This window comes from Macrobrachium nipponense, chromosome 5, assembly GCF_015104395.2.
Source record: "Macrobrachium nipponense isolate FS-2020 chromosome 5, ASM1510439v2, whole genome shotgun sequence".
Lineage (NCBI taxonomy): Eukaryota > Metazoa > Arthropoda > Malacostraca > Decapoda > Palaemonidae > Macrobrachium > Macrobrachium nipponense.
The window spans coordinates 84,900,439-84,923,941 of NC_061107.1; the positions used below are offsets into that span (position 1 = coordinate 84,900,439).

The window sequence follows — 23,503 nt, forward strand, 5'->3', positions numbered from 1 at the left end:
ATTGACATACATAATGTGTTGTGTATTAGAATGTGCCTGTTAAGAACAATACCTTTCATGGGAATGAATGTGTCACCCTATGTCAATTCTTTCCTTTATTTATCCAAATTGTATGGTTATGATTAACATTCTTAGATAGAATTTACCCAGGTTTCATTTATTTCTTGTGAATCAAAAAAGGGATTTTGACATAGGAAAAATCTATTTCTGGGCGATGGGTTCGTGTCGCCCTGTGAAATAATCCTTAAGTTCATTATTTCTAAGGTAAATAACCTAATAAATACCAGAGAAAAAATAAATTCAAGAAAATGTCAGTATAACTGACTCGCTTACTCTATAAAAGAAGTGTCGGTATGGTAACGGGCTGCAGCGCCTCTAGTGGTCATCCTTCTCTCAAGATGTCCATCTTGGGCTGCAGGGTGGGAAATGATGGGGGGGTTTCACAGGGCGACACGAACCCATCGCCCAGAAATAGATTTTTCCTACGTCAAAATCCCTTTTCTGGGCTCAGTTCGTGTCGCCCTGTGAAATAGTATCAGAGAAACAGCACAAGATGACAATGAAGGGTCTCAATGAAACTATAAAATAAAATAAAAGTATAATATAAGTGAATCGAAAGTTATGATACAAGATTACAATATAATGGTACTTAAAATTAGCTTAATATAGTAATAACAAGTAAAGCAGAGCTTAATAACATGGTATCAAAACAAAATTGTTAGGAGATTCACTAAATCTAAATTAATATATGTACAATTATATACAAAAGTTAATGTGTTCTGCCCTAGCATAAAAATAAGGGTAGAAACACTGAAGCACATTTATATGGCAGATTATGTGGGTGTCCCTAGCAAAAAAAATAAGGGACATTCCCACCCTATGTCATCATAGCAGCTAAGGCTAGAGGACCATGTAGAGCTTAACGGTAGGGTAAGACATGTTAGACAAGGTTGGTAGAAAGGAGACCTGGATCTTCAACTACGACTATTGTGCAGAGTCAGGGGAAACTATGTTTCCCGTAGCCACTGCTGAAAATTTTAAGGATTCCAAGGACTTTAGGTAATGACGCTTGAAGACTGTCGGTGATTTCCATCCAGTATATTTCTTAAGATCATCAAAATTCATATGTTGGAAATAGTTAATAGAGGTAGCTACTGCCCTGATATCATGTGCTTTTAGGGAATATTTCAGGATTGGCTTGCTTAATGAAGTAAAGAATCTGCTGCCTGATTCCTTTTACTGATAAGGTGCCACCTCTTTCTCTCATAAAGAGAGGACCTGAGGATCTAGAGGATGTCCGAGACAGAAAGGCTCTTAAGGTCATTACTGGACAGAGAGAGGGATCTTGGGTAAGAGGAATGACTTTCCAAGGTGCCCACCTTGCTAAAGGATCCTCATTTTTAGCTAAAAAACTGCGATCAGGAGAAAGCAAAACTTCTCCTGAAGGAAGAAATTCCACATGTCCCGTATCTCTGGATAGAGCCGACAGTTCTGAGATTCTGGCCCCTGAGGCCAAGCTTAGTAAAAATAGCGTCTTTCTAAGTAACATTATAAATGTGCAAGAAGAGTTGTCAGTGTCCGAAGCTAGTTTGAGGACGTCATTCAAAAACCATGAAACTGATGTAGGTCTCTGAGAAGGTCTAAGTCTAGCACAGGCTTTGGGAATAGACGTAAAGTAAGAATCTGTTAAGTCTATTTGAAAACCCAACTGAAAGATTTTCTTCAGAGCTGACTTATTAGTGGTAATAGTGCTAGCTGCTAAACCTTTCTCAAATAAGGACCTGAAGAAGGATATAGCTAAGTTAACAGTCATGGTTGTAGTGTTTGTTTCCCTCAGGAAAGATGCTAACTTTTTGACAGCTGAATCATGTCTTAGAGTTGATTCCCTCTTATCTGATTCTAGAAAGAGGATATTCTGGGGATCAATATCTGCATCTTTTTTAGCCGCAAGCTTCATGAAGTCCATAAAGTTAGGGTCTTGAGAATTCCTGAGGAAGCGAACACAGTCCTCATTTGTACTGATTGAGACAGTTTGGGATTGGGAATCCGTCGAGGTCAGAGACCCAATTCCAGTAGTAAGGGGTACCAGTTGCTCTTTGGCCAATCCGGAGCTACAAGAGCTACTTGTCCCTTGAAAGTATTGAGTTTGTTCAGAACTTTCAAGAGAAGATTCACTGGAGGAAAGATGTAAATCCTTCTCCACTGATTCCAGTCTATTGACAAGGCGTCCGTGGCATAGGCCAGAGGGTCCAGGTTGGGGGCCACATAGCAAGGGAGCTTGTGGTTCGCTTGTTAGGCGAATAGATCTACTTGGAGACCTGGAACACTCCGGCATATCCACTGGAACGACTTGTTGTCCAGAGACCACTCTGATTCCAGAGGAACTGAACGGGACAAGGCGTCGCTATCACATTCCTTACCCCCTGCTAAATGGGTGGATGATAGATGCCATTTGTACCTGTTCGCTAAGGAAAAAAATGGCTATCATGACATGGTTCACATGTTTGGATTTGGATTCCCCTCTGTTGATGCAGTGTACTACTACTGCGCTGTCCAAAACCAGCCTTAGATGAGACTTCTTTGGGGGAAGGAGCTTCTTTAGGGTAAGAAATACTGCCATTGCTTCCAGAACATTTATGTGGAGCTGGTGGAACTGAGTAGACCAAGTCCCCTGAACTTTTTTGAACTGAGAGTATCCTCCCCAACCAGTTAGGGAGGCGTCTGTGTGAATAGTTAACGCCGGAGGAGGGTATTGAAGGGGAACTGACTTGGACAGATTCTTTACCTTCGCCCATGGACGAAGTTGGTTGCGAAGGATTTGCGGAATCACTGACAACTTGTCTTGAGATTTATTTGCTCTTGAGCGCCAAACTCGATTTATATCTTTCAGTCTTGCCTTCAGAAGGACGTCTGTCACTGAGGCAAACTGGAGGGAACCTAGGATTCTTTCCTGGTTTCTCCTCGAAGCTTGCTTGCTTGTTGAGGAATTGCCTCACTGACTTGGCTATTTCTTTTCTTTTGATCACCGGAATTGACAGATTGTGAGAGGATAAGTCCCATTGGATGCCTAGCCACTGAAAACGAGTCTCCGGAGGGAATCTGGATTTCGTTTTGTTTATTTGGAACCCCAGATGTTCCAGGAATTGAATTACCTTCTCTGTGGCTCTGCGGCATTCCTCGACGGTTGGTGCCCAAATCAGCCAATCGTCGAGGTACGCTACTACCATTATCCCTTGTGATCTCAGTTGTTGAACTACTACTTCCGCTATTTTCATGAATACCCTGGGGGCTACATTCAGTCCGAAGGGCTTCACTTTGAAAGAGAATGCCTGGTCTCCTAGCTTGAAACCTAGGTATGGGCGGAAGTGTCTCGCGATAGGGATATGATAGTATGGGTCTGTAAGATCGATAGAGGTGGTGACGGCCCCACGGGGAAGTAAGGTCCGTACCTGCGAGATGGTCAACATTTTGAACTTGTCGCAGCGAATGAAAAAGTTTAGCTGGGACAAGTCTAAGATTATTCTTCTTTTTGAAGAGCCTTTCTTTGGCACGCTGAACAAGCGCCCTTGAAATTTTAGATGCGTGACTCTCGACACAACTCCTTTCTGAAGGAGCTCCTCTGCATAATCTGCCAATTCCTTTGATGGTAGTTGAAGAAATGATTTGGTTGGTGGAGGATCTTTGATCCAACTCCAACCTAGTCCTTTGGACACGATGCTCTGTGCCCATTTGCTGAACCCCCACCTGTGACGGAAGAGGAACAGCCTCCCTCCTACCTGGGGAGCCTCACTGCTGCTGTGTGGGATGGCCTCCACGTCCCCCTCTGAAGTGCTTACCTCTGTTGGTAGCCCTTCCCGAACCTCGCTGGCGAAAGTTACCTCTCGCCCTGCTTCCCCTTGAGAACCTATTGAAGGTTGGGAAAGCCTGGCTTTCAAACATGGGATTGAAAGCTGGGGAGACGGTGTACGAGGTCAAGGGTTGGTTCTGGGGGGATAGCAAGAGGATGGGTTGGCTCTGTCCTTTTGACGTCGAAGGCTGACCCGGTTGGGTGACTGGAACGGCCTGGACAAAATGCTGCTGCTGCTGGTGCTTCTGGTATGGTTGGAACCTCTTGGTCTTCTTAAGTTTCTTACCAGAAGAGGGAGGGTTCTCCTGCTTCCTCTTGGCTGAGATACCCCACCGAGCTCTAAGGCTTTGGTTAAGCCTTGAAGCTTCGTGGTGCACCTCATTCACAGAAGACTCTGGGAACAGGTCCGCGCCCATATGTTGGAAGCGAGAAGTCTATTTCGGTTACATGGCGAATGGTAGCCTCTTGCAACACATGCTTACGGCAGTTCCTTCTGGCCACGAAAAAGTCATAAGCATCTGCTTGTACTGTCTGTAGTTGAGACTTAGCCAAGATCTTAAAAAGAGGCTCCGTACCATACGAGAGAGCAGCCATCTCAGTTATGACTAGGGAGTTGAGTGATCTCCCTAGCCTAGTCCTTGCGTCAAATTCTGCCTGAATGAGGCTATCAGACAGTCTAGGTAGCTTCTCACCGAACTGTTCCATGGATCAGTCCGGTTTCAGCCTTCTCGCTACCGCTCGAAAGTGCCGGTAGGTTTCCCCAAAGTGTCTTCCAAAACGCAGGGGAAAGGAGGAGATGTGGGCTCTGCTTCCCTGAGCTGTGGAATGGGTTCATCCTTCATAGCTGCTTGAAGGGTCGTCTCCACCATCTTCGTTGTAAAGGGGAGTGAAGCCTCCTCCTCCGTGGCAAAAATGGTGAAGGGACTCTTGAAGGCCTGGAATCTGGTATTGGAGCAATCCCAATCCTCCAGACAGTGAACCCACTCCTTCTGGGCGTGGTCCCTACTATACAGGACAGTCTCCCTAGGGATCTTGTCTTCCCTATTGAGAGCTGTCTCTGTTAGCCTGGCATACCCTATAAAAGGCTGTGTCAATCCGGGAGGGTAGAACTCAAAGTCCTCGATCCTTCTTGTTCCACACTCCGGTATTGAGATCATACCATCCTTGAAGGGAGCATAGGCTGCTACCCTCCAAGGATTGTTCATAGAGAATGCTGGTAGAGAGTCATGAGCAGGTAACTGGACCAGACCAGTACCAACCACCGGGAAGTTGGCCTGAGAAGCCTGGTTCAGGCCAGCAAAGCGGTTATCGTGGTCTAGAACACGATTAGAGAGGTCCTGGATGGACTGACCTGATTGGTTGATGCTGTTGGAAAGTTGGGCAAACATTTGCTCAAATCTCGTACCAAGCGATCCAACCATTTCTCCTACTTGCTGTAGAACTCCTGCCGAAAAGGTAGCGGGGTCAAAGGCACTAGGGGCCGTGATCCCGGCAGGAGTCACCTGGGGAGTTCCGGCAGCAACAGGGGAGGGTGCTGGCTCGGTTGGAGTGCGGACCTTCTCCTTAGAAGCTTTGCTTCTAGACCCTCTCGAGTGTGAAGGTTCAGATTTAGCCTTCACTGCTCCGGAGTAGGAAGCCGAAGACTTTCGTGAGGAGGAAGACGTCGTCTTTTTGGACGTCGTCTTCTGGAGGGTCTTCTGCTCTCTGTGACCTTTTACCTTAGGGGGCACAGAAGCAGCAGGCATAGGAGTAGGGATCTCAGATCCCGTAAAGCCTTGGAAAGAAGAGGAGGAAGGAACAGGGGAAGAAGATCCAGGTGCGCCCAAGGGAAACCCTTGAGCGCCCGAAGCACCTACCTCGACTAACAAGTCTTCTGCACCTACCGTCATTGGCTCTACGTTTATGTCTAGTGTGGTGACGTCCGGCACGATGTCCTGGCCCGACACGCTAACGAAGGCTTGCTGCACCTCGCGTTTGGATGGAGGCTATCGCTGGAGCTGCTGTGGCGGGGTCTACATAACCCGTCGCTTTCCCTCCGGGGAAGATCTGGACAGCCAACTTCTTGTCTAGAATGTAGGGCTGTCCTTTGGCGGCGTTCCTGCCGAAGCCGCCCACCCATGCCTTCAGAGTCGCTAGGGCGACCTCCTTCACAGCAGCAGCCTGAATGAGAGGACCAATGAAGTCCTTTACGGCGGAGCTGTAGGTTAAGAACGAAGCTTATAACTAAGACTTAAAACTAAAATATATTTAACATATATGATTGAGGAAGTAACTATCTTGATATCTACTTACTCCATCCAACAACTGACTCACGAGGTCATAGCATATGGTGCATGCCTCGTGGTGCCAGACGATCAGTTCGCCATGGGTGGTGGCGCACGGGGCGTGGGTCCTGCACTCCTCGTGGCCACAGGGGTCTTGAAGAACCGCATTACAGCCTGGTTCCTGGCAGTTGGTAGCCTGTAAGTGGAAAGATACATGAGTATCGGGGATACACACTTACAGTCTAAATACGAACTCCGTTGCATGCTGAAGTATACAAGTTATTCTAAAAGTAGTCCTCCACCGAAATACGTGTGGGCGCTAGGGCGATCTGGTTGGAGTCTCCGGTGTACACCGGGGACGGAAAAAGGAAGCAACCAGAAGGATAATATAACCTTAGCGAGGATAGAGAGAATAACCACGACGGAGAACGGAGGAGGCAGCCAAAGTAAATTAACAAAAATATAAAGGAGCATGTATACTTCATACAGGGAGTAAGACATGCCTCCCTTCCGACTACTAGAGGAGTGCCCGGGTAAGGAAGCAGGCGCCCCTCCGGTAGCGGAAAGAAGGTAGTAGTAGGCAAGCTTCTAGGACCACTGGGAAACTCCCACCCCGGTGGCTGGCGGAGCCAGCTCCTATTTCCAACAACCGAAGGGGCCCCCGGCTAGTGAGCAGGGGCTCTGTCCGTTGGTAGTGGGATGGAGAGAAAGGGGGGGGGGGGGAGGAAGAGCGAACGAGACACACCAGAGAGGGCCGAGGCGGCCGGAGGGAGGGGTGGCCAACCCCAACCCCCTTCCACGCCGGAGCTCCACGGATCCCGAGTCGAAAAAGTGGTCCCCCCAGTCTCCCAGCTGTCTGGGCCTCCCAGGAGCCCCCTCGAGAGAGAGAGGGAGGGAGGGAGGCGCTCACGCAGTTGTCATGACGACCGTGGTGAGCCCGGCCAGACACCCCCCCCCCCCCCCTTACCGCGCGGAAGGGAGGGAAGGGAGCTGGGTAGGGTGCCCAGAGGAACACGTGATCAAGGGTGGACCAAGAGGTGATAAGCAACACAACCACTAGGCAAGTGACCACATGAACCCAACTGTACCAAGTGTGAATGAACACGTAAAAGTAATATAACTGCCAAGGTACTGGACACCCTAATAGCTAGCCTAACACAGAATAAAATAAACACTAGATAAAAATCATTAATAATAAACACATACATCGTAAAAGGATGGAAGGAACACACGAGTGAGAGAGACAGAGGTCCAGGAGAAGACGAACCGTTCCGAAGAACAGTCGATTGCTCGAAGCCAGCCGTAGCCGATGAAGAGCAAAAGCTGGGATGCTGTACTAGGGAAAAACACTGTAGCCCTAAATACCTAAACCATAGAGATATTTGGGTGACAAAGGTATGGGCGGTGAATTCCTAAAATCTATAATACGATGCAAATAAATAGTGTAACACGTGATAAGAACCCATGAAAGGAAAGAAAAGATGTCCCAGTATAGAGGACTGGGAAATCTTAACAACACGAGGCGGGCCCTTGGCCGCCACGAGTCAACCGGGTGACCATATACAACCTAAAAAACGGAAAATACTGGTCCCTGGAAGACAAAAATACGAAATCTAAACCTTTCGGGTACTTAACTTAGCTGTGGCAATAGCTGAGCGTTCCATACTGAAGGATAAATCCAAAAGGACGATCACAACACAGAGGAAGAAAAATCATGTGTGTCGCAAACGAGCTAATAGAAAAGGATGACCACTAGAGGCGCTGCAGCCCGCATGGCGTGGGTATTAGTTGTAGTAGCAGCAGACGCATTCACCTTTGGATCGGCTCTCTCAGGTGGGGGATTCTGATGTGGGAAGTTCTAAATGGCAACAGGCTCGTGGTAGTGGTCTCACTCGCCCCTGTTACCATACCGACACTTCTTTTATAGAGTGAGCGAGTCAGTTATACTGACATTTTCTTGAATTTATTTTTTCTCTGGTATTTATTAGGTTATTTACCTTAGAAATAATGAACTTAAGGATTATTTCACAGGGCGACACAAACTGAGCCCAGAAAAGGCTAGAAACTAGGGGAGATGAGGATTAGTCTTAGCATAGGCAGTACAACACACCAACAGGTGTTCAAAAAACCTTTGAAAGCCCAAAAGTTATAGAACTTTGGTGGTATCGTCATGGTCAGAGCTGCAGAGCTGTGACCACTGGATCTACCTCATGGAGTGCAAAAATTTCAAGTTAAAATGAGCCCCATCTAGCTGACTTGTTAAGAATAACAGACAACTTAGATGCTAAGTAATGGGAACTTTTCACCAAAAAGAAAAAAAAATGGTTCCACATGTCCTGTCATTGAGTTTATGTAGCAATGGAGTCATTCAGAGAAATAGAAAGGGAGCTCTTTTTGGTGGACTTGGAAATTAGAAATATTGAGTATTTTTGCATTTTTTTTATTTGATAAGAAAAAAAATAGATTTGAATCTAGAGGAAATACTTTTTTCTAGTTTATCATATGGTTCAAGGCTTCATTTTAAAATTGAGCTTTAAGTAAAGAAGTAAATATAGAGAAATTAAAACTTTTGTGTAGATGCCTAATTTATATGGTAGTATAAAATTACAATTTTTTCCAAAGAAAGTAATTTTGGCTTACAGTTAAATGCAATCATCATTTTTGCTCAACTCTGGCATTAAATGGTGGTCTTTTTCACCACAAATGGAGGATGGCATATGTTTGTCTGTTTTGTTGTGTGTGTGTGTGTGTGTATAGCCACGTACTAGCTCAGATTTTAAAAAGATGCTTTTTAAATCCTTCAGTATTTTTTTGTTCATGTTAATGTCATTCTTAATTGTTTTAAAAGCTTTGATGAAAGTTCTAATGTATCACCCAATATTTTAGCTTGAAGTTTATGGAAATCACTTGAGATGAAGAAAAAAATTTATACATGCCACATATTAATTTATATTCTGTACTTTATTGATGTAAAGCCTGACACTTGTGAATTATGGGTAGGGGCGTAGTGCTCATAAAGTCTTTAAGCCAGTTTTGTCTGAAGTTGTGGTTCTCATTTTTTATTAAAATTTTTAACCTTGCCCTTCCTCTTGTATATGTTTTTGTACTTATTATTAACAGATATTGTTATATATAAGGTTATCAATACTTACATGATAAGGAGCTGATGCAATGTTGAAATATGATGGATTGCTGTCCATGTGGTCATGAAGGGAAATGTAGGTGCTAATTAAGCAGCCAAAGTGGTTAGTATTATCACTAGATACATACTAGCATAGCCATTACAGTCAGTAATGAATTGAGATGTTTTGAACATCATGATAAGATGAATCTGATAACAATACAGCAGATCACTCCCATCATTGGATAATGACCTTTTTAAAGAAAAAGCACCTTGTCAAAATTATTATATTCTTTGAACTGGTCACACTCATTCCACCCATGGATATTTGAATAGCCCCAAAATCCCATCCATATATGGAGAGAATGCAAGTCAACAGTAGCATTTAATTTCATTTGAATGTCCAGTCTTCAGCCAAGAGTGAATTTCAAGTTTTGGAGTATGAAAATTTTTTAAGAATCTTCCTATTTTATATTTACTCAGCCTTGTTATCAGGTTTTCAAGAACTACATGTTGTTTAATGAAAATTAGATTTTACAATTGAAGACAAACCCTTATGGCCAGGCCAATGAGAGCAAGTATATTTTGTGTTGTGGCTGTGTCTGTGTGAGCACCTTTATTTTTGCTTTCGGTAATACATTTGACAATATTTTTCTTGAGTGCATAAAGAAAGCAATATGTATAAGCCTCTTTATTTTGATCAAAGCACATAGGTCCTTGAGAGATTTTACAGAGGCAATATTTATATAAGGTGGTCCTTGTTTTGCTGGATAATGAGATATGTTACAGAGCCAATATTTATATAAGGTACAAAAGGTATTTGGACTGAACTGGACTGGATTTTTTATGGCATTCCATCCTTATTTGTTTTCTTTATAGGTTTTCTTGTGTGCTGTAAATGGACTGCAGTTCTGATCTTTAGACCTTTGATTAGAGGGTTCTACCAGTGCTTTATTTAGTGTTTGTTTGTGATGGCTGGATTGGCTTTTCAATGCGAAGATTCTGGATGGTTGTGTCCACAACAAATGTCTTCCAGTGCTCTTCTGAGAAATTCATGTTATCTGTTTGGCTGATGATTGCTGATCCTTGAATTTTTCTCCTGTTTGGACAGGCAGTTTTAAATGGTAAAGAGGACTCATTTCAATTAATGCAATGCCAAAATCTCGAAAGTGAATGGAAATCCCCAAATTTTGCAACCCATAATCCACAGACCATTTGTGTTTTGCAGATTGCTGTATAGCAAATGTCCAGTTTGATCTACATAAATTTTCACACTATCCACATGGTACTTTGTAATTGTTGAGTCAATTTTTGTTTTACTTTCATTTTATTAAGAGGAGTAATCTTTATGGTTCTTGGATATGAAAAAACAAAAGGTTATTCAGGTTCTGTGTTCGTAGTCTTGTTGGTAATACTATCTATGGAAATAAGTATATTGGCTGAAATACAATTGTTGTCTGCAACCTACCCTAATTCCTAGGCTGAGGAGTTGGTTGCCTTGGTGCATCTTTCCCAACTATTCCTATAAAAAGCATCTTCCCCAACTAAACCTTCTTTTTGTAATCCCCTTTCATTTGATCACTTCATCTAATCCTTGGTCACCCTCTTGATTTTCTACCCTTAATTGGTTCTACTCCGGTACTCTTCACTCCTTTCTCCTGGCTTAAAGTATTTACAGAGTACGTATTTGAAATTTTCTACCTGTTGGTAGTAAGGTCTCTTGTATCCTGTTTCTGCCTTCTTGAAACCTTAACCTCAGTTTTACCCATGTTTACAGTCATACCACCCTATTCAAAAGATTTCTGCCACCCACCTACTCCTTTTTTGAATTTTTGCTCGGTTTCTTCCAAAATCATGGGATCTTCTGCATGTAACATTCCCATGGAGTTTCTTTTCTAATCCCTAGTTCCTCGGATGAGTGGGTTATGTGCTCGCCTGCCAATTCGGTAGTCGCAAGTTCGATTCCCAGCTCTGTCAATGCGGAATCATAGGAATTTATTACTGGTGATTAGAAATTCATTTCTCTATATAATGTGGTTCGGATCCCACAATAAGCTGTAGGTCCCATTATATATCTAATGCTTCAGGCCAGCCCTAGGAGAGCTGTTAATCAGCTCAGTGATCTGGTAAACTAAGATATAATTAACTTAACTTTCCTAATCCCTTCACTCAGTAGTTCAATAATCAGTACAAACAGAAATGGGATGACTGCCTATTATTTATGTAAATCAGCTCTGTCTTCTGTTTTGCAAGCGGTTATTATTACAGCTGTAATTATACATCATTTCAGCTAGCCTCTGGTGGACTTAGTGCTTTGTTATTCTTAATTTTATTTATAAAACCTCTGATTTTGCCATCTTCCTTCAGCAAGATATTTCATTCTCTATCTTAGATAACACCTGACTGACCCAGATGTTTTTCTTTGTCATTATTTTTTATAGTCTGCACATCCTATACCCTTTTCATTGTTCCTTCATTTCTGTTCATGTATACACTATAGTTACTGTATATATATATATATATATATATATACATCTATTGATATATATATATATATATATGTGTATGTGTATGTGTATGTGTATGTGTATATGTATATGAATATACATATACATATACATATACATATACATACATACATACATACATACATACATACATACATACATGGATAGATAGATAGATATCTATTTAGATACTGTTCATACATAATCATAATACCTTACATAATTCCTATGTGGAAGTGAACTTGTTCTCTCTAAAATTCTGTTTGTGCGATCCATTCTACAAAGGAAAATAAATTAAGGGCTTTTTTAGGAATGTACATTTTTCCTTTCTACCAATAACAGTTGGTTAAGAAGTCAATTTCAGTTTGTATATTTTGAGTGTGTTTGTGGTTCAAAGAGCAGTTCAGTGTATATAAAAAAGTTATTTACCTTTACCAGTAGGAAGTGGGAATATACAGACAATTGCCCATGTTGTATAGTTGTGGGAGTAATATATGTTATTTGTACCTGTTGGTGTATTCATTTGGAACATCATTTCAGTGTCTATTATGAGTCTAGGTAATTTATGTAGTTTGTTGGAATTTCCATTCAGTGTAAGTTACACATGTAATCTGTTGCAGGTTTACAATGAAATACATTACCCTAGTAGTATTTTGAAATTTGAAATGTGAGTTACAATTCCTTATCAAATACAGATCTGGGGAAATGGTTATCTGGTATTGTTTACTGGCAGTAAGAATGTTTTGTATGAATTATGGTTTGCTATATGTTGAATTAAAAAAGATATATGAATATTGTGTTTTTAGAGAAATTGTATTTATTAAGGGAAAACATAACGTTTTGCCCATTTGCCAATATGGAAAAACACACAGTATTTACTATTTGTTGTAGAAGATATGTAATTGACAAAAGGTGGCTTTACAATATGCTACATTTTACAAAGTTTCCTTTTCTCCAATCTTGACATTTGGACTCCTTGCTGATCAGAATACCTTTTTAGTGCATTTCTTTTAATTACTGATAGTTTATATTTTGCATTGTTGTAGATGTTCTTGTAATGCTAATGAAATGAGTAAAGACATTTTTAACCCTCTGATTTGTAGTTTGCTGAATGTTACGTTTACTGAATGTCATTGTGCATATTCTCACTCCATTACTATTACACCCTTTTAGTGTAATTAAATAAAAGTAAGACGTGATATGTATAGGTATATGGCATGCCAGTTTAAGTTTTTAGGGATGCTTTTCCTGACATGACATTAACGACACTAATGAAAACTATTGCACAGTACATTCTACTACTGATGTTATCACTACTTACATCAATTTATCATTCGTGCAGTATTTTGTATCTTACATAATACTCATGGCAGTGATACCTTTACATTTATTGAATGATGCTGAAATTTAGGAAATGAAACACCACACAGTATGCGTGTCTGTGTGTTTGCGCATGTTGGACTAACAGGTGGTGGTGTTATGTACGCAGCGTGAGTGACGTGCACCTGGAGCCTCGACCAGATTCGCGGTCTACGCTGAGTGTGGACTCTAGTGTGGGGCCAACACCTATGGTCCGTACCCTCACCTGGACACCCCCCCTCTCTGTAGAGGGTAGCACCCCTACCTGGACCGAGGGAACTCCCAGCTTTACTGAGTCCTCCTCTAGTGGAGATTTAGGTATGCTTGGTATTGCTGCTGCTGCTGCTGCTGCATGCCACTTTGCACTGCTTGCTACTGCATTGATTGAACCTTGCCCTGTATCCCTATCCTTCCTTTTATGTATTTATTTTCCATCGTAGATTTGCTAAAATGTGAATGCTGTACATTGTTTTTACAAATTACCTTTGTTTGGTGTTTGAATGGAGCAAAATTGACTACTAGTTTACATGTTTTTTAGCTTATTGTCAAGTACAGATACTATAATGACCTATTTGTAAGGGCAGTTTTTTTATTAAATTATTTCATATCACACCAGTAGTAATGTTTAGTCAAGGTTCTATTTTTGTAATTAGCTTTTCAGAGCACAGCAATTAATTAAAATTTTTTGTAGTGGTGTAGTTGTAATGAATTGAAAATATTTAAAGATTTTTTTTATTTAATTAGACATATGTAGCAGATTAGCTGTTTTATGTAGTAATTGTGAAGAGTAATTTAGTTTTATTGTAGTGATTTTTGTCAATTTTTGTAGAATGCTTGTACTTTAGGCTGTCTGCGAATGTATGTAGGGTTCATTGATCTGTTTAAAGCAGTTTTTAATGTTCACTGTTTCAAGTATTCTAGTTGAAATGGTATGTAATATGTGTACTGTACGTATATGAAAATTCAAGTATACAGAACTTTAATGCCTGCATGTTTGAGTGCAAGCTTTAATAGCCTTGCTTTATTTGATTTTTCACATTGATTATAACCTCTGCTTTCACTATGTAGTTTACTGTTTATTTATGTTGTTTGGTGAACTTTTTGTTTTTAGTTATTTTGGTGTGTTGTATATACTAGATGTCCTTTTAGATATTGTAATTAAGGTAGGTAATACCAAATGTTACAGTTTACTACAACATTATCTTAAGGTTATGAATAGTGTGTTAAGGATTAATATAGTACTATATATGAATTTACAGTTTTACAGTAATACAGATTAGTACTTAGGTCTGGTGCTTTCATCCATAAGGTACCTTTATATGTGCTAGGGTTTAGGTCTGCGAATAATTGTACGTACTGACAAATAGAGAATAATTTCTGTCAGAAGCTTCTCAGGTAATGAATTTGGTTGCCTGACAGATTTCAAGAAGTTTAAATAAATTAGTATGTGGTTAGTTTTGTAAGTTTTTAATGAAAATTTTGTCAAATCCTCATTACTGTTGCCATATAAACCCAGTTTCACATATTCAGCCAGTTATTAATATATCCTGTTTTTATGTTCATCCTTAGAGTGTAGTTAGAAGATTGTATAGTATTAATTTTAGTTTACATTATTGCTGTTAAAAACTATAAATTTCCTTGACATAAGGGCATTTTCTCATAAAGGAAAATACATTATTGCCAAAATGAAGGAGAAGCTTTTTACATTAATTATGTTAACTTTGGGTGTACCATGGAGTGCATATAATTTGAAACTAATGTATAATTATTGCAATTTGGTTTTAAAGTTGAAATTTGCATTACCATGTACTAGTAAGCCTTCATGAAAACTTCTTTTTCGAGGTGGTATCTTTTCATATGAAATTTATTATGCACTAATAATTTGTTGGCTATTAGTTAAGAATAATTTTATGCTAGCATAAAGTGGGAGTAAATTTTACCATTCAGTTCAGGTACTTATTGCTGAAGTTGAATGGAAGATCATCCATTCCACTAGCCCTTTAATCCGAGATACTTATAGATTAGTAATTCACCAAGTGTTGGTGACTTCACTGTTGCCCAAAATTTGTATGATTATGAGAAAGTTACTTATTTCTTTACTTAAATATTTCATATATTATCAAAATATATCACATCAACTTTTAAATCGGTGAACATTCATTCTTTGGCAGTTTGATGTCAGTCTTCTTCCTCTTCTACCATGTTAATTCTAAAATGGCATACCCTGACCACTGGTTCACACCTCTAAACTCTCATAGCCTTACTTAAAGAAATTGTTTGTAAGTGAAAAGTGAAAATTGGAGGAAGGTAAAGTGAAAGAAGTTGGACAGGCTTATGGAAAGAGATCTGATGGGGACTCAGCTAAGAACTATTTGAACTGTCTTGGGTGTCACACAAGTCATTTTGCAAATGGTTTTTACCTACATGACAGTAAAGGTTTTTTCAATTATGTTTTATAAAATGTTTCTGAATACTGTATTTTAGTATTAACTAGTACCACCTACAGTATGCCATACACAATGCACTGTAGACTTTACTAAAGATTCTGTGGGCTCTTACCTCTTTGCTGTGCCAATGTCTTTACCTTTATCTGGTGTTCACCCCCTTGTTTCAGAACAAATCAAAAGAATAAAGAAAAGTCTTAGAAGTCTGCTTAAACTAATCTAGTAGTCATAATAATTGTACAGGCAGCCCTCGGTTATCAGCGGGGTTTCCGTTCCCAGGAGTGTGCTAATAATTGAAAACTGCCATTAACAAAAACTTGGTAATTTATGGCGCCATAATGGCACTTAATGGCATTGACAATCAGAATTCGGCCCGTTATGGCACCATAAATCTCCATTTTTATGGTGCTAGACAAGCCCCATAAAACCGGATCGCCAATAACCAGGGAATGCCTGTAGTGATAACTATTACAGTTACTGTCGAGAACTAAGTTGTATACAGTACTTGAAATGACTCAATCTAGATAAATGTCAAAATGAATGGAGCACTGTGTGGCTGTCATAAAAAGTGCAGTTTGGCAAAGAGAATTTTGTCCTTAACTCTTAAACGCCGAGCTGGTATTTCCGAAAGTGTCTCCCGTATGCCGGCGGCGTTCGCGAGTGAGCGCTGAAGTGGAAAAAAAGTTTTTTTCAAAAATTCACAGCACGCTTAGTTTTCAAGATTAAAAGTTCATTTTTTGCTCCGTTTTTTGTCATTGCCTGAAGTTTAGTATGCAACCATCAGAAATGAAAAAATATCATTATCATATATAAATACTGGAATATATGACAGCGGCAAAAAAAATTTCATATATAATTGTATACTAATCACGCTGTGAGCAAAACGGTTAAAGCTAATGGGTTAAATTTTTTTCCGTTGTATTGTACACTAAATTGCAATGATTTTGGTAAATAACAAATTGTAAAATGATCAAAGCAACACAGAGAAAATATTATCACAATATGATGCATGAATTCGCAATGCGCGGATGTAAAAAAAGTTGTTTACAAAAATTTTATCATAAATCGAAATATTGTGCTAGAGACTTCCCGTTTGTTGCAAAATGAAGGTAATTGATTGAAAATTACTACACTGTAAGAGTTGTAGCTTACAATTGCAGTTTTCAACCATTTTGGTCGAGTTAAAGTTGACCGAAGGTCAAATTTTTTCTATTTATCGTAATTTATATGAAAATATTTCAAAAATGATGTAAGCTACAACCATGAGTTATTTTTTGTTGTATTCTACATGAAATTGCACACATTTTCATATATAAAACTTTATGTAACTGCTAATATAAAACGATGCAAACATTACAACAATCTGACGAAAGAATTTCTGATTTTTTCGGCAGAGTTACCGCACGGACATAAGGAAAAAGTTTTTTTCTAAAATTCACCATAAATCGAAATATTGTGCTAGAGACTTCCAATTTGTTACAAAATGAAGTTAAATGATTGAATATTACTAGAATGTAAGAGCTTTAGCTTACAATTGTGTTTTTCGACCATTTCGGTCGAGTCAAAGTTGACCGAGGTTGAAATTTTGGCACTTATCATTATTTATATGAAAATATTTCAAAACTGATAAAATCTATAAACATGGGTTGTTTATTGTTGTATTCTACATGAAATTGAGTACATTTTCATATATAAAGCTTTATGTAATGGCTAATATAAAATGGTGCAAAGATTACGACAAACACAACAAACTGACGAAAGCATTTCTGATTTTTTCGGCAGTTACTGCGTGGATGTAAGGAAAAAGTTTTTTCAAAAATTAAACTTAAATTGAAATATTGTGTTAGGGACTTCCAATTTGTTGCAAAATGAAGGTAAATGATTGAATATTATTAGAATGTAAGAGTTTTAGCTTACATTTGCGTTTTTCGACCATTTCAGTTGAGTCAAAGTTGACAGAAGTTTGAAATTTTGGCACTTATTGTTATTTATATGAAAATATTTCAAAACTGATAAAAGCTACAACCATGGGTTTTTTATTGATGTATTCTACATTAAATTGCGCACAGTTTCATATATAAAACTTTATGTAACGGCTAATATAGAATGGTACAAACATTACGACATCCTTATGAAAGGATTTCTGACTTTTTCGCCAGTTACCATGCGTACGTAAGGATAAAGTATTTTTCAAAAATTCACCATAAATCGAAATATTGTGCTAGACTTCCAATTTGTTGCAAAATGAAGGTAAATGATTGAATATTTCTTGAATGTAAAAGTTTTAGCTTACAATTGCGTTTTTCGACCATTTTGTTCAAGTCAATGTTGACTGAAGGTTGAAATTTTGGCACTTATCGTGATTTATGTGAAAATATCAAAACTGATAAAAGCTACAACAATGGGTTGTTTTTGATGTATTCTACATGAAATTGCACACATTTTCATATATAAAACTATGCAACGGCTAATATAAAATGGTGCAAAAATTATGACAAAGTGACGAAATAATTTCCGAGATGTGTCGCTGATGCTTTTTAGTGTTAGAAGAAAGAAATTCGCGCATGCGCGCCTGGGTAACACTTGTAAACAAATAAACACCTTGATCAGTGAACTCCCAGCATCCCTCAAGGCGTGTGATTCAAAATTTTTCGCCAAGTAGACCTATATCTATTTTTTCGTGAGTATTTAAAAAAAAATTTTTTTGCGTCTACATATTTTACATCAATTAAGCACACGACAGACAATTTTCGTCGACGTAAAATATGTCCAATAGGCGTTTAAAGGTTAATAGCCATGATGCTAAGGATACCATTTTCGTTTGACTTGCATGAGGTTTGGACTTGCTTCATTTGCGTATAGTTGATCTTTTGCACTTACAATCCTGTGTGGTTTTACTTTTAGACATCTCAGCTTGCCATTTAATGTACCGGATACTTCATTTACTGTCCTGTTCATATCTAAACGAATTATTCTGTATACTTTTAGAAGAGGCTTGTAAGATTCTTTTTGCTGGAACATTTGAAACCTGTTACAAGTAATAACTTGTGAAGATTGAATTCTTTGGGTCAGCTGTGGGTGAATGTTTTGGTCAAACAGTTACTTTAACTGTTTGTATATATTTATTTTCTTATTGATGCAATTACCAGTGAATCTGTCATGGCTTGTGTCTCTCAATTCTAAAGACTTTCTATCATTTTGGCATATAACAATTTCTTGTAAATTGGAAGGCCCTCATGGTTGAATGCACCAGACTACTTAATACAGTACAGCACTCTGATAAATCCATGTGAATTATTTTTTTCTTGGTGCGAGTTGCTTTGTTTTTTTTTTGGTAGTACATATAGTAATTTTTATTTATTAAGTCTTCAGATTTAAGCAGTATTTATTTCTTAGAACAAATCATTATCCCTTTAACATTCATTTACCACTTATCTGTAATTAAGGTGATAAAGAATTTAATTATGTGTTTTTGTTCCTTTTATAATAAAGGCAATTTTTTGTGTGAAATGTTTAGTTAGCTATGATTTATTATAATGATTAATAGCTTGAGAATTCTGCTAAGGTTTTACTGAAGTATGTATTATGTGTTTGCCCTTTTCATAACTATGCCATTTCCCTGTAGAGCCATAAAGCATGAAGCCTCTCAGATAACTACTTCAAATTTTGGGAGCCTTTGTCCCTTTGACTTTATCTTCCCTTTTTATGGTTTGACTGCTAATGCTTTAGCTATGATATATGCTTTACCTTCCCTCTGTTTCGGTACTGGGCGGTCCAGGTCAGGGTTCTTGAATCTCTCTTACCAGACATACTCTCATTTAGTTACACAATGCTGGACACCATGCATATGCACTGCTAAGGCTTTGGTCTTGTGCATAATTCTACCCATGTCTTTAAATAATTGTACAGATACATTTTCCAGATATTTACTTCTGATAATTTTGTGGTAGCTGATATGTAATCAAATTTTTCACCGTTTATCTGATACTGTTTAATTATGCAAAATAGTATAATTAGCACATTTTTAGTAATTGTGACCATCATACTTCATTATGAAATAATCTTTTTTTTCTTCAGGAGTATGTAGCACCAAGATATTCCCTTGTACGTATACCCTTCTCTTACCCTTCATATGTTGATTCAGTTCTAGAACAAATAGTTCATTTTTCTTTTATTTGTCTTTCCTAGTTTCAGTTCTTTTAGGATATAACAGTGCTTTAAATACAGTTAGGGAATTTTGCTTGATAGGACAAAACAGCAAAACTTAATGCAATAATAAGTAACTTCTTTCTGTTGTTTATTGTATTTTGGTAAAAGTTGCATCGGTGTAACATTAATATCTTTTAGGACAGGAAATATAAATACATACACTATGAATTTCTTCTCTGGGACTTTGTTGCTGGTTTTAGATACTATAGTAAATGATATTAATAGATACAAAAGTTTTCTGTTTGTTGACTAGACTTAATTGTAGAAAGTTACTGTGTATGTTGAGCTGAGGATGTGGAGCCATTGTATTAGAAAAATTTATTCACTGTAACCCCTTTAATCATAGATTGCCTTACTCGACAATCTCAATCTCCAAAACTTGTTCTGTACAAGGTTGTGATTCCCCAAACATCTTGTGCTGAACTCGACACATGGTGCTTCACTTCCTCTATTTTGCTGTTTTATTTTGGTTTTTTATGTGGTATTTATGGGGAAGAGAACCATAAATGGCAATTTTTAAAAGAATAAAAAGCCCTAATTCATTAAATTTATATACTTTACAGTTCATTATAGACTGCCCATGAATTTTGACTTTCTTCATTTCTCATTCATGTAAATCTTTGGTGAGATTTCTAAAAAGTAGAAGTACAAAAAAAAACACTTAAACTTGATGTACTTGGCAGAAAGATGAATGTGGAAATCAATGATTGCACATTTTTTATAACCCATTAGTCATAGCAGCCTTAATTCTGTGCAGTGTCCAATCTCACCAAAACAATCTCTGCAAAACAAATACCCGAGTGTGGTCAGATGCCTCCATGGTTGTCTTTTTTTTCTTTCCAAGCATGAGAGCAATGAGGGGTGAGGATTATATTTAGTGATTAATGGATATGTGTGATAAACTTTTTTTCATATTTTTAAAACAGTTTGTCCAGTATTATGTCAATTAGTTATAGATGGCCAGAATTGCAGTTTAGGAGGGGGGACTAATGTGTATGATAAGAGGTTCCATGGAGAGAAAAAAATAGTAAGGACAGAAGTCTATCATTTATAACTGATTATTCATTAGGCACTAGCCACATGATTTGTGAAGGCACATGGTACAGGGAAATTTGATTCTGTAAATGTAATCATTACATTGAGGATGAATGACCCAATATCCCTCCTAATAGGTGAAACATGGTCCTCTGTCACTATCAACCCAAGTGGATGTGTATCAAAAGATTTATAGTTAAAAAATTTAGAAGGACAGAGAACTCCAGATTGAACTTGAAGGCCTATTACAGTGACAGGGCATGGACTTCATGTTCTTTGATCTTGAGGTAGGAAAGGTTCTCCTGCAATATGCCTTAAGTATGAAGACCACCGGACAGATCCAGTTGGAGATAATTTTCTACAAGACCAGCAGATTCATGCAGCCAGTGTGAAGAGAGAGGCAAAGAGAATGATGGGAGTTCTATGCTTGCTGAAGATCAGTTCTGATTAACCTAGCACAGATGTTTGTTCTCACTAGAAGAAGGGAATCCAAGGTTAAATCTCATGCGTCTCACTCAGTTTTGGCAATAAAATCTGGAACAGCATCTCAGATTACACATGGATATATCAAGTTATTATTATTATTTTATTATATTATTATTATATTTTATTATTTTTTTTTTTTTTTTTGTGATTCTTTTTTTTTTTTTTTTTTGCTCTATCACAGTCCTCCAATTCGACTGGGTGATATTTATAGTGTGGGGTTCCGGGTTGCATCCTGCCTCCTTAGGAGTCCATCACTTTTCTTACTATGTGCGCCGTTTCTAGGATCACACTCTTCTGCATGAGTCCTGGAGCTAACTTCAGCCTCTAGTTTTTTCTAGATTCCTTTTCAGGGATCTTGGGATTCGTGCCTAGTGCTCCTATGATTATGGGTACAATTTCCACTGGCATATCCCATATCCTTCTTATTCTATTTTCAGGTCTTGATACGTATCCATTTTTTGCCCTCTCTTTCTCTTCAACTCTTGGTGTCCCATGGTATTGCGACATCAATGAGTGATACTTTCTTCTTGACTTTGTCAATCAACGTCACGTCTGGTCTGTTTGCACGTATCACCCTATCCATTCTGATACCATAGTCCCAGAGGATCTTTGCGTGATCGTTTTCAATCACTCCCTCAGGTTGGTGCTCGTACCACTTATTACTGCAAGGTAGCTGATGTTTCTTGCACAGGCTCCAGTGGAGGGCTTTTGCCACTGAATCATGCCTCTTTTTGTACTGGTTCTGTGCAAGTGCCGGGCATTCGCTTACTATGTGGTTTATGGTTTCATTTTTCGTATTGCACTTCCTACATATGGGAGAGATGTTATTTCCGTCTATCGTTCTTTGTACATATCTGGTTCTTAGGGCCTGATCTTGTGCCGCTGTTATCATTCCTTCAGTTTCCTTCTTTAGCTCTCCCCTCTGTAGCCATTGCCATGTGTCATCGCTGGCTAGTTCTTTAGTCTGTCTCATGTATTGTCCGTGCATTGGTTTATTGTGCCAGTCCTCTGTTCTGTCTGTCTTTCTCCTGTCTCTGTATATTTCTGGGTCTTCGTCTACTTTTATTAGTCCTTCTTCCCATGCACTCTTTAGCCACTCGTCTTCACTGGTTTTCAGATATTATGCCCCAGTGGCCTTGCTTGTTCTCGATGTTTGTGATCGCAGTCCTCTATACTTAATAGTCCTCTCCCTCCTTCCTTTTGTGTTATGTATAGTCTGTCCGTATTTGCTCTTGGGTGTAGTGCTTTGTGTATTGTCATATGTTTCTTGGTTTTCTGATCTATGCTGCGGAGTTCTGCCTTCGTCCATTCGACTATTCCTGCGCTGTATCTGATTACTGGCACTGCCCATGTGTTTATGGCTTTTATCATATTTCTGGCATTGAGTTTTGACTTTAGTATCGCCTTGAGTCTCTGCATATATTCTTTCCTGATCGTGTCCTTCATCTCTTGATGTTTTATATCCCCTCCTTCCATTATTCCCAGGTATTTGTATCCTGTCTCATCTATGTGTTTGATGTTGCTCCCATCTGGTAACTTTATCCCTTCAGTTCTCGTTACTTTTCCTTTTTGTATGTTGACTAAGGCGCATTTTTCTATTCCAAACTCCATCCTGATGTCCCCAGATACAATCCTTACAGTCTGGATTAGGGTATCTATTTCCTTGATGCTCTTACCATACAGCTTGATGTCGTCCATGAACATCAGATGGTTGATTCTGTTGCCTCTTTTCTTGAGTTGGTACCCGGCATCCATCTTCTGAAGTACTTTTGTCATGGGAATCATGGCTACTACGAAGAGTAGTGGGGACAGTGAGTCGCCTTGGAAGATCCCTCTCCTGATATTAACCTCTGCTAGTCTTATTCCAGAGCTTGTAAGTATTGTACGTATTCCAGTTGCGCATTGTATTTTTGAGGAAGCTGATGGTGTTTTCCTCTGCCCCATATATTTTCAGGCATTCTATTAGCCATGTGTGTGGTATCATGTCGAAGGCTTTCTTATAGTCTATCCATGCCATGCTTAGGTTGGTTTTCCTTCTCCTACTATTCTTCATTACCATTTTGTCTATCAGGAGCTGGTCTTTTGTGCCCCTACACTTCCCTCTGCAGCCTTTCTGTTGGTGGGGGATGGTGTTTGTCTCCTCTAGGTAGTTGTATAGTCTTTCACTGATGATGCCTGTTAGTAACTTCCACATTATTGGTAGGCAGGTGATAGGCTTGTAGTTACTGGCT

General features: G+C 39.0%; 1 protein-coding gene across 1 annotated transcript in view; it reads left to right on the forward strand.

The window, feature by feature from the left end:
* The window catches only part of LOC135215473 (phosphatidylinositol 4-phosphate 5-kinase type-1 beta-like), a 555,040-nt gene that overhangs the window by 416,356 nt on the left and 115,181 nt on the right, over window positions 1–23,503 (forward strand). Inside the window, 1 exon segment of the mRNA XM_064250216.1 lies at window positions 13,229–13,416. Within this exon segment, the coding sequence (XP_064106286.1) occupies window positions 13,229–13,416 (188 nt within the window).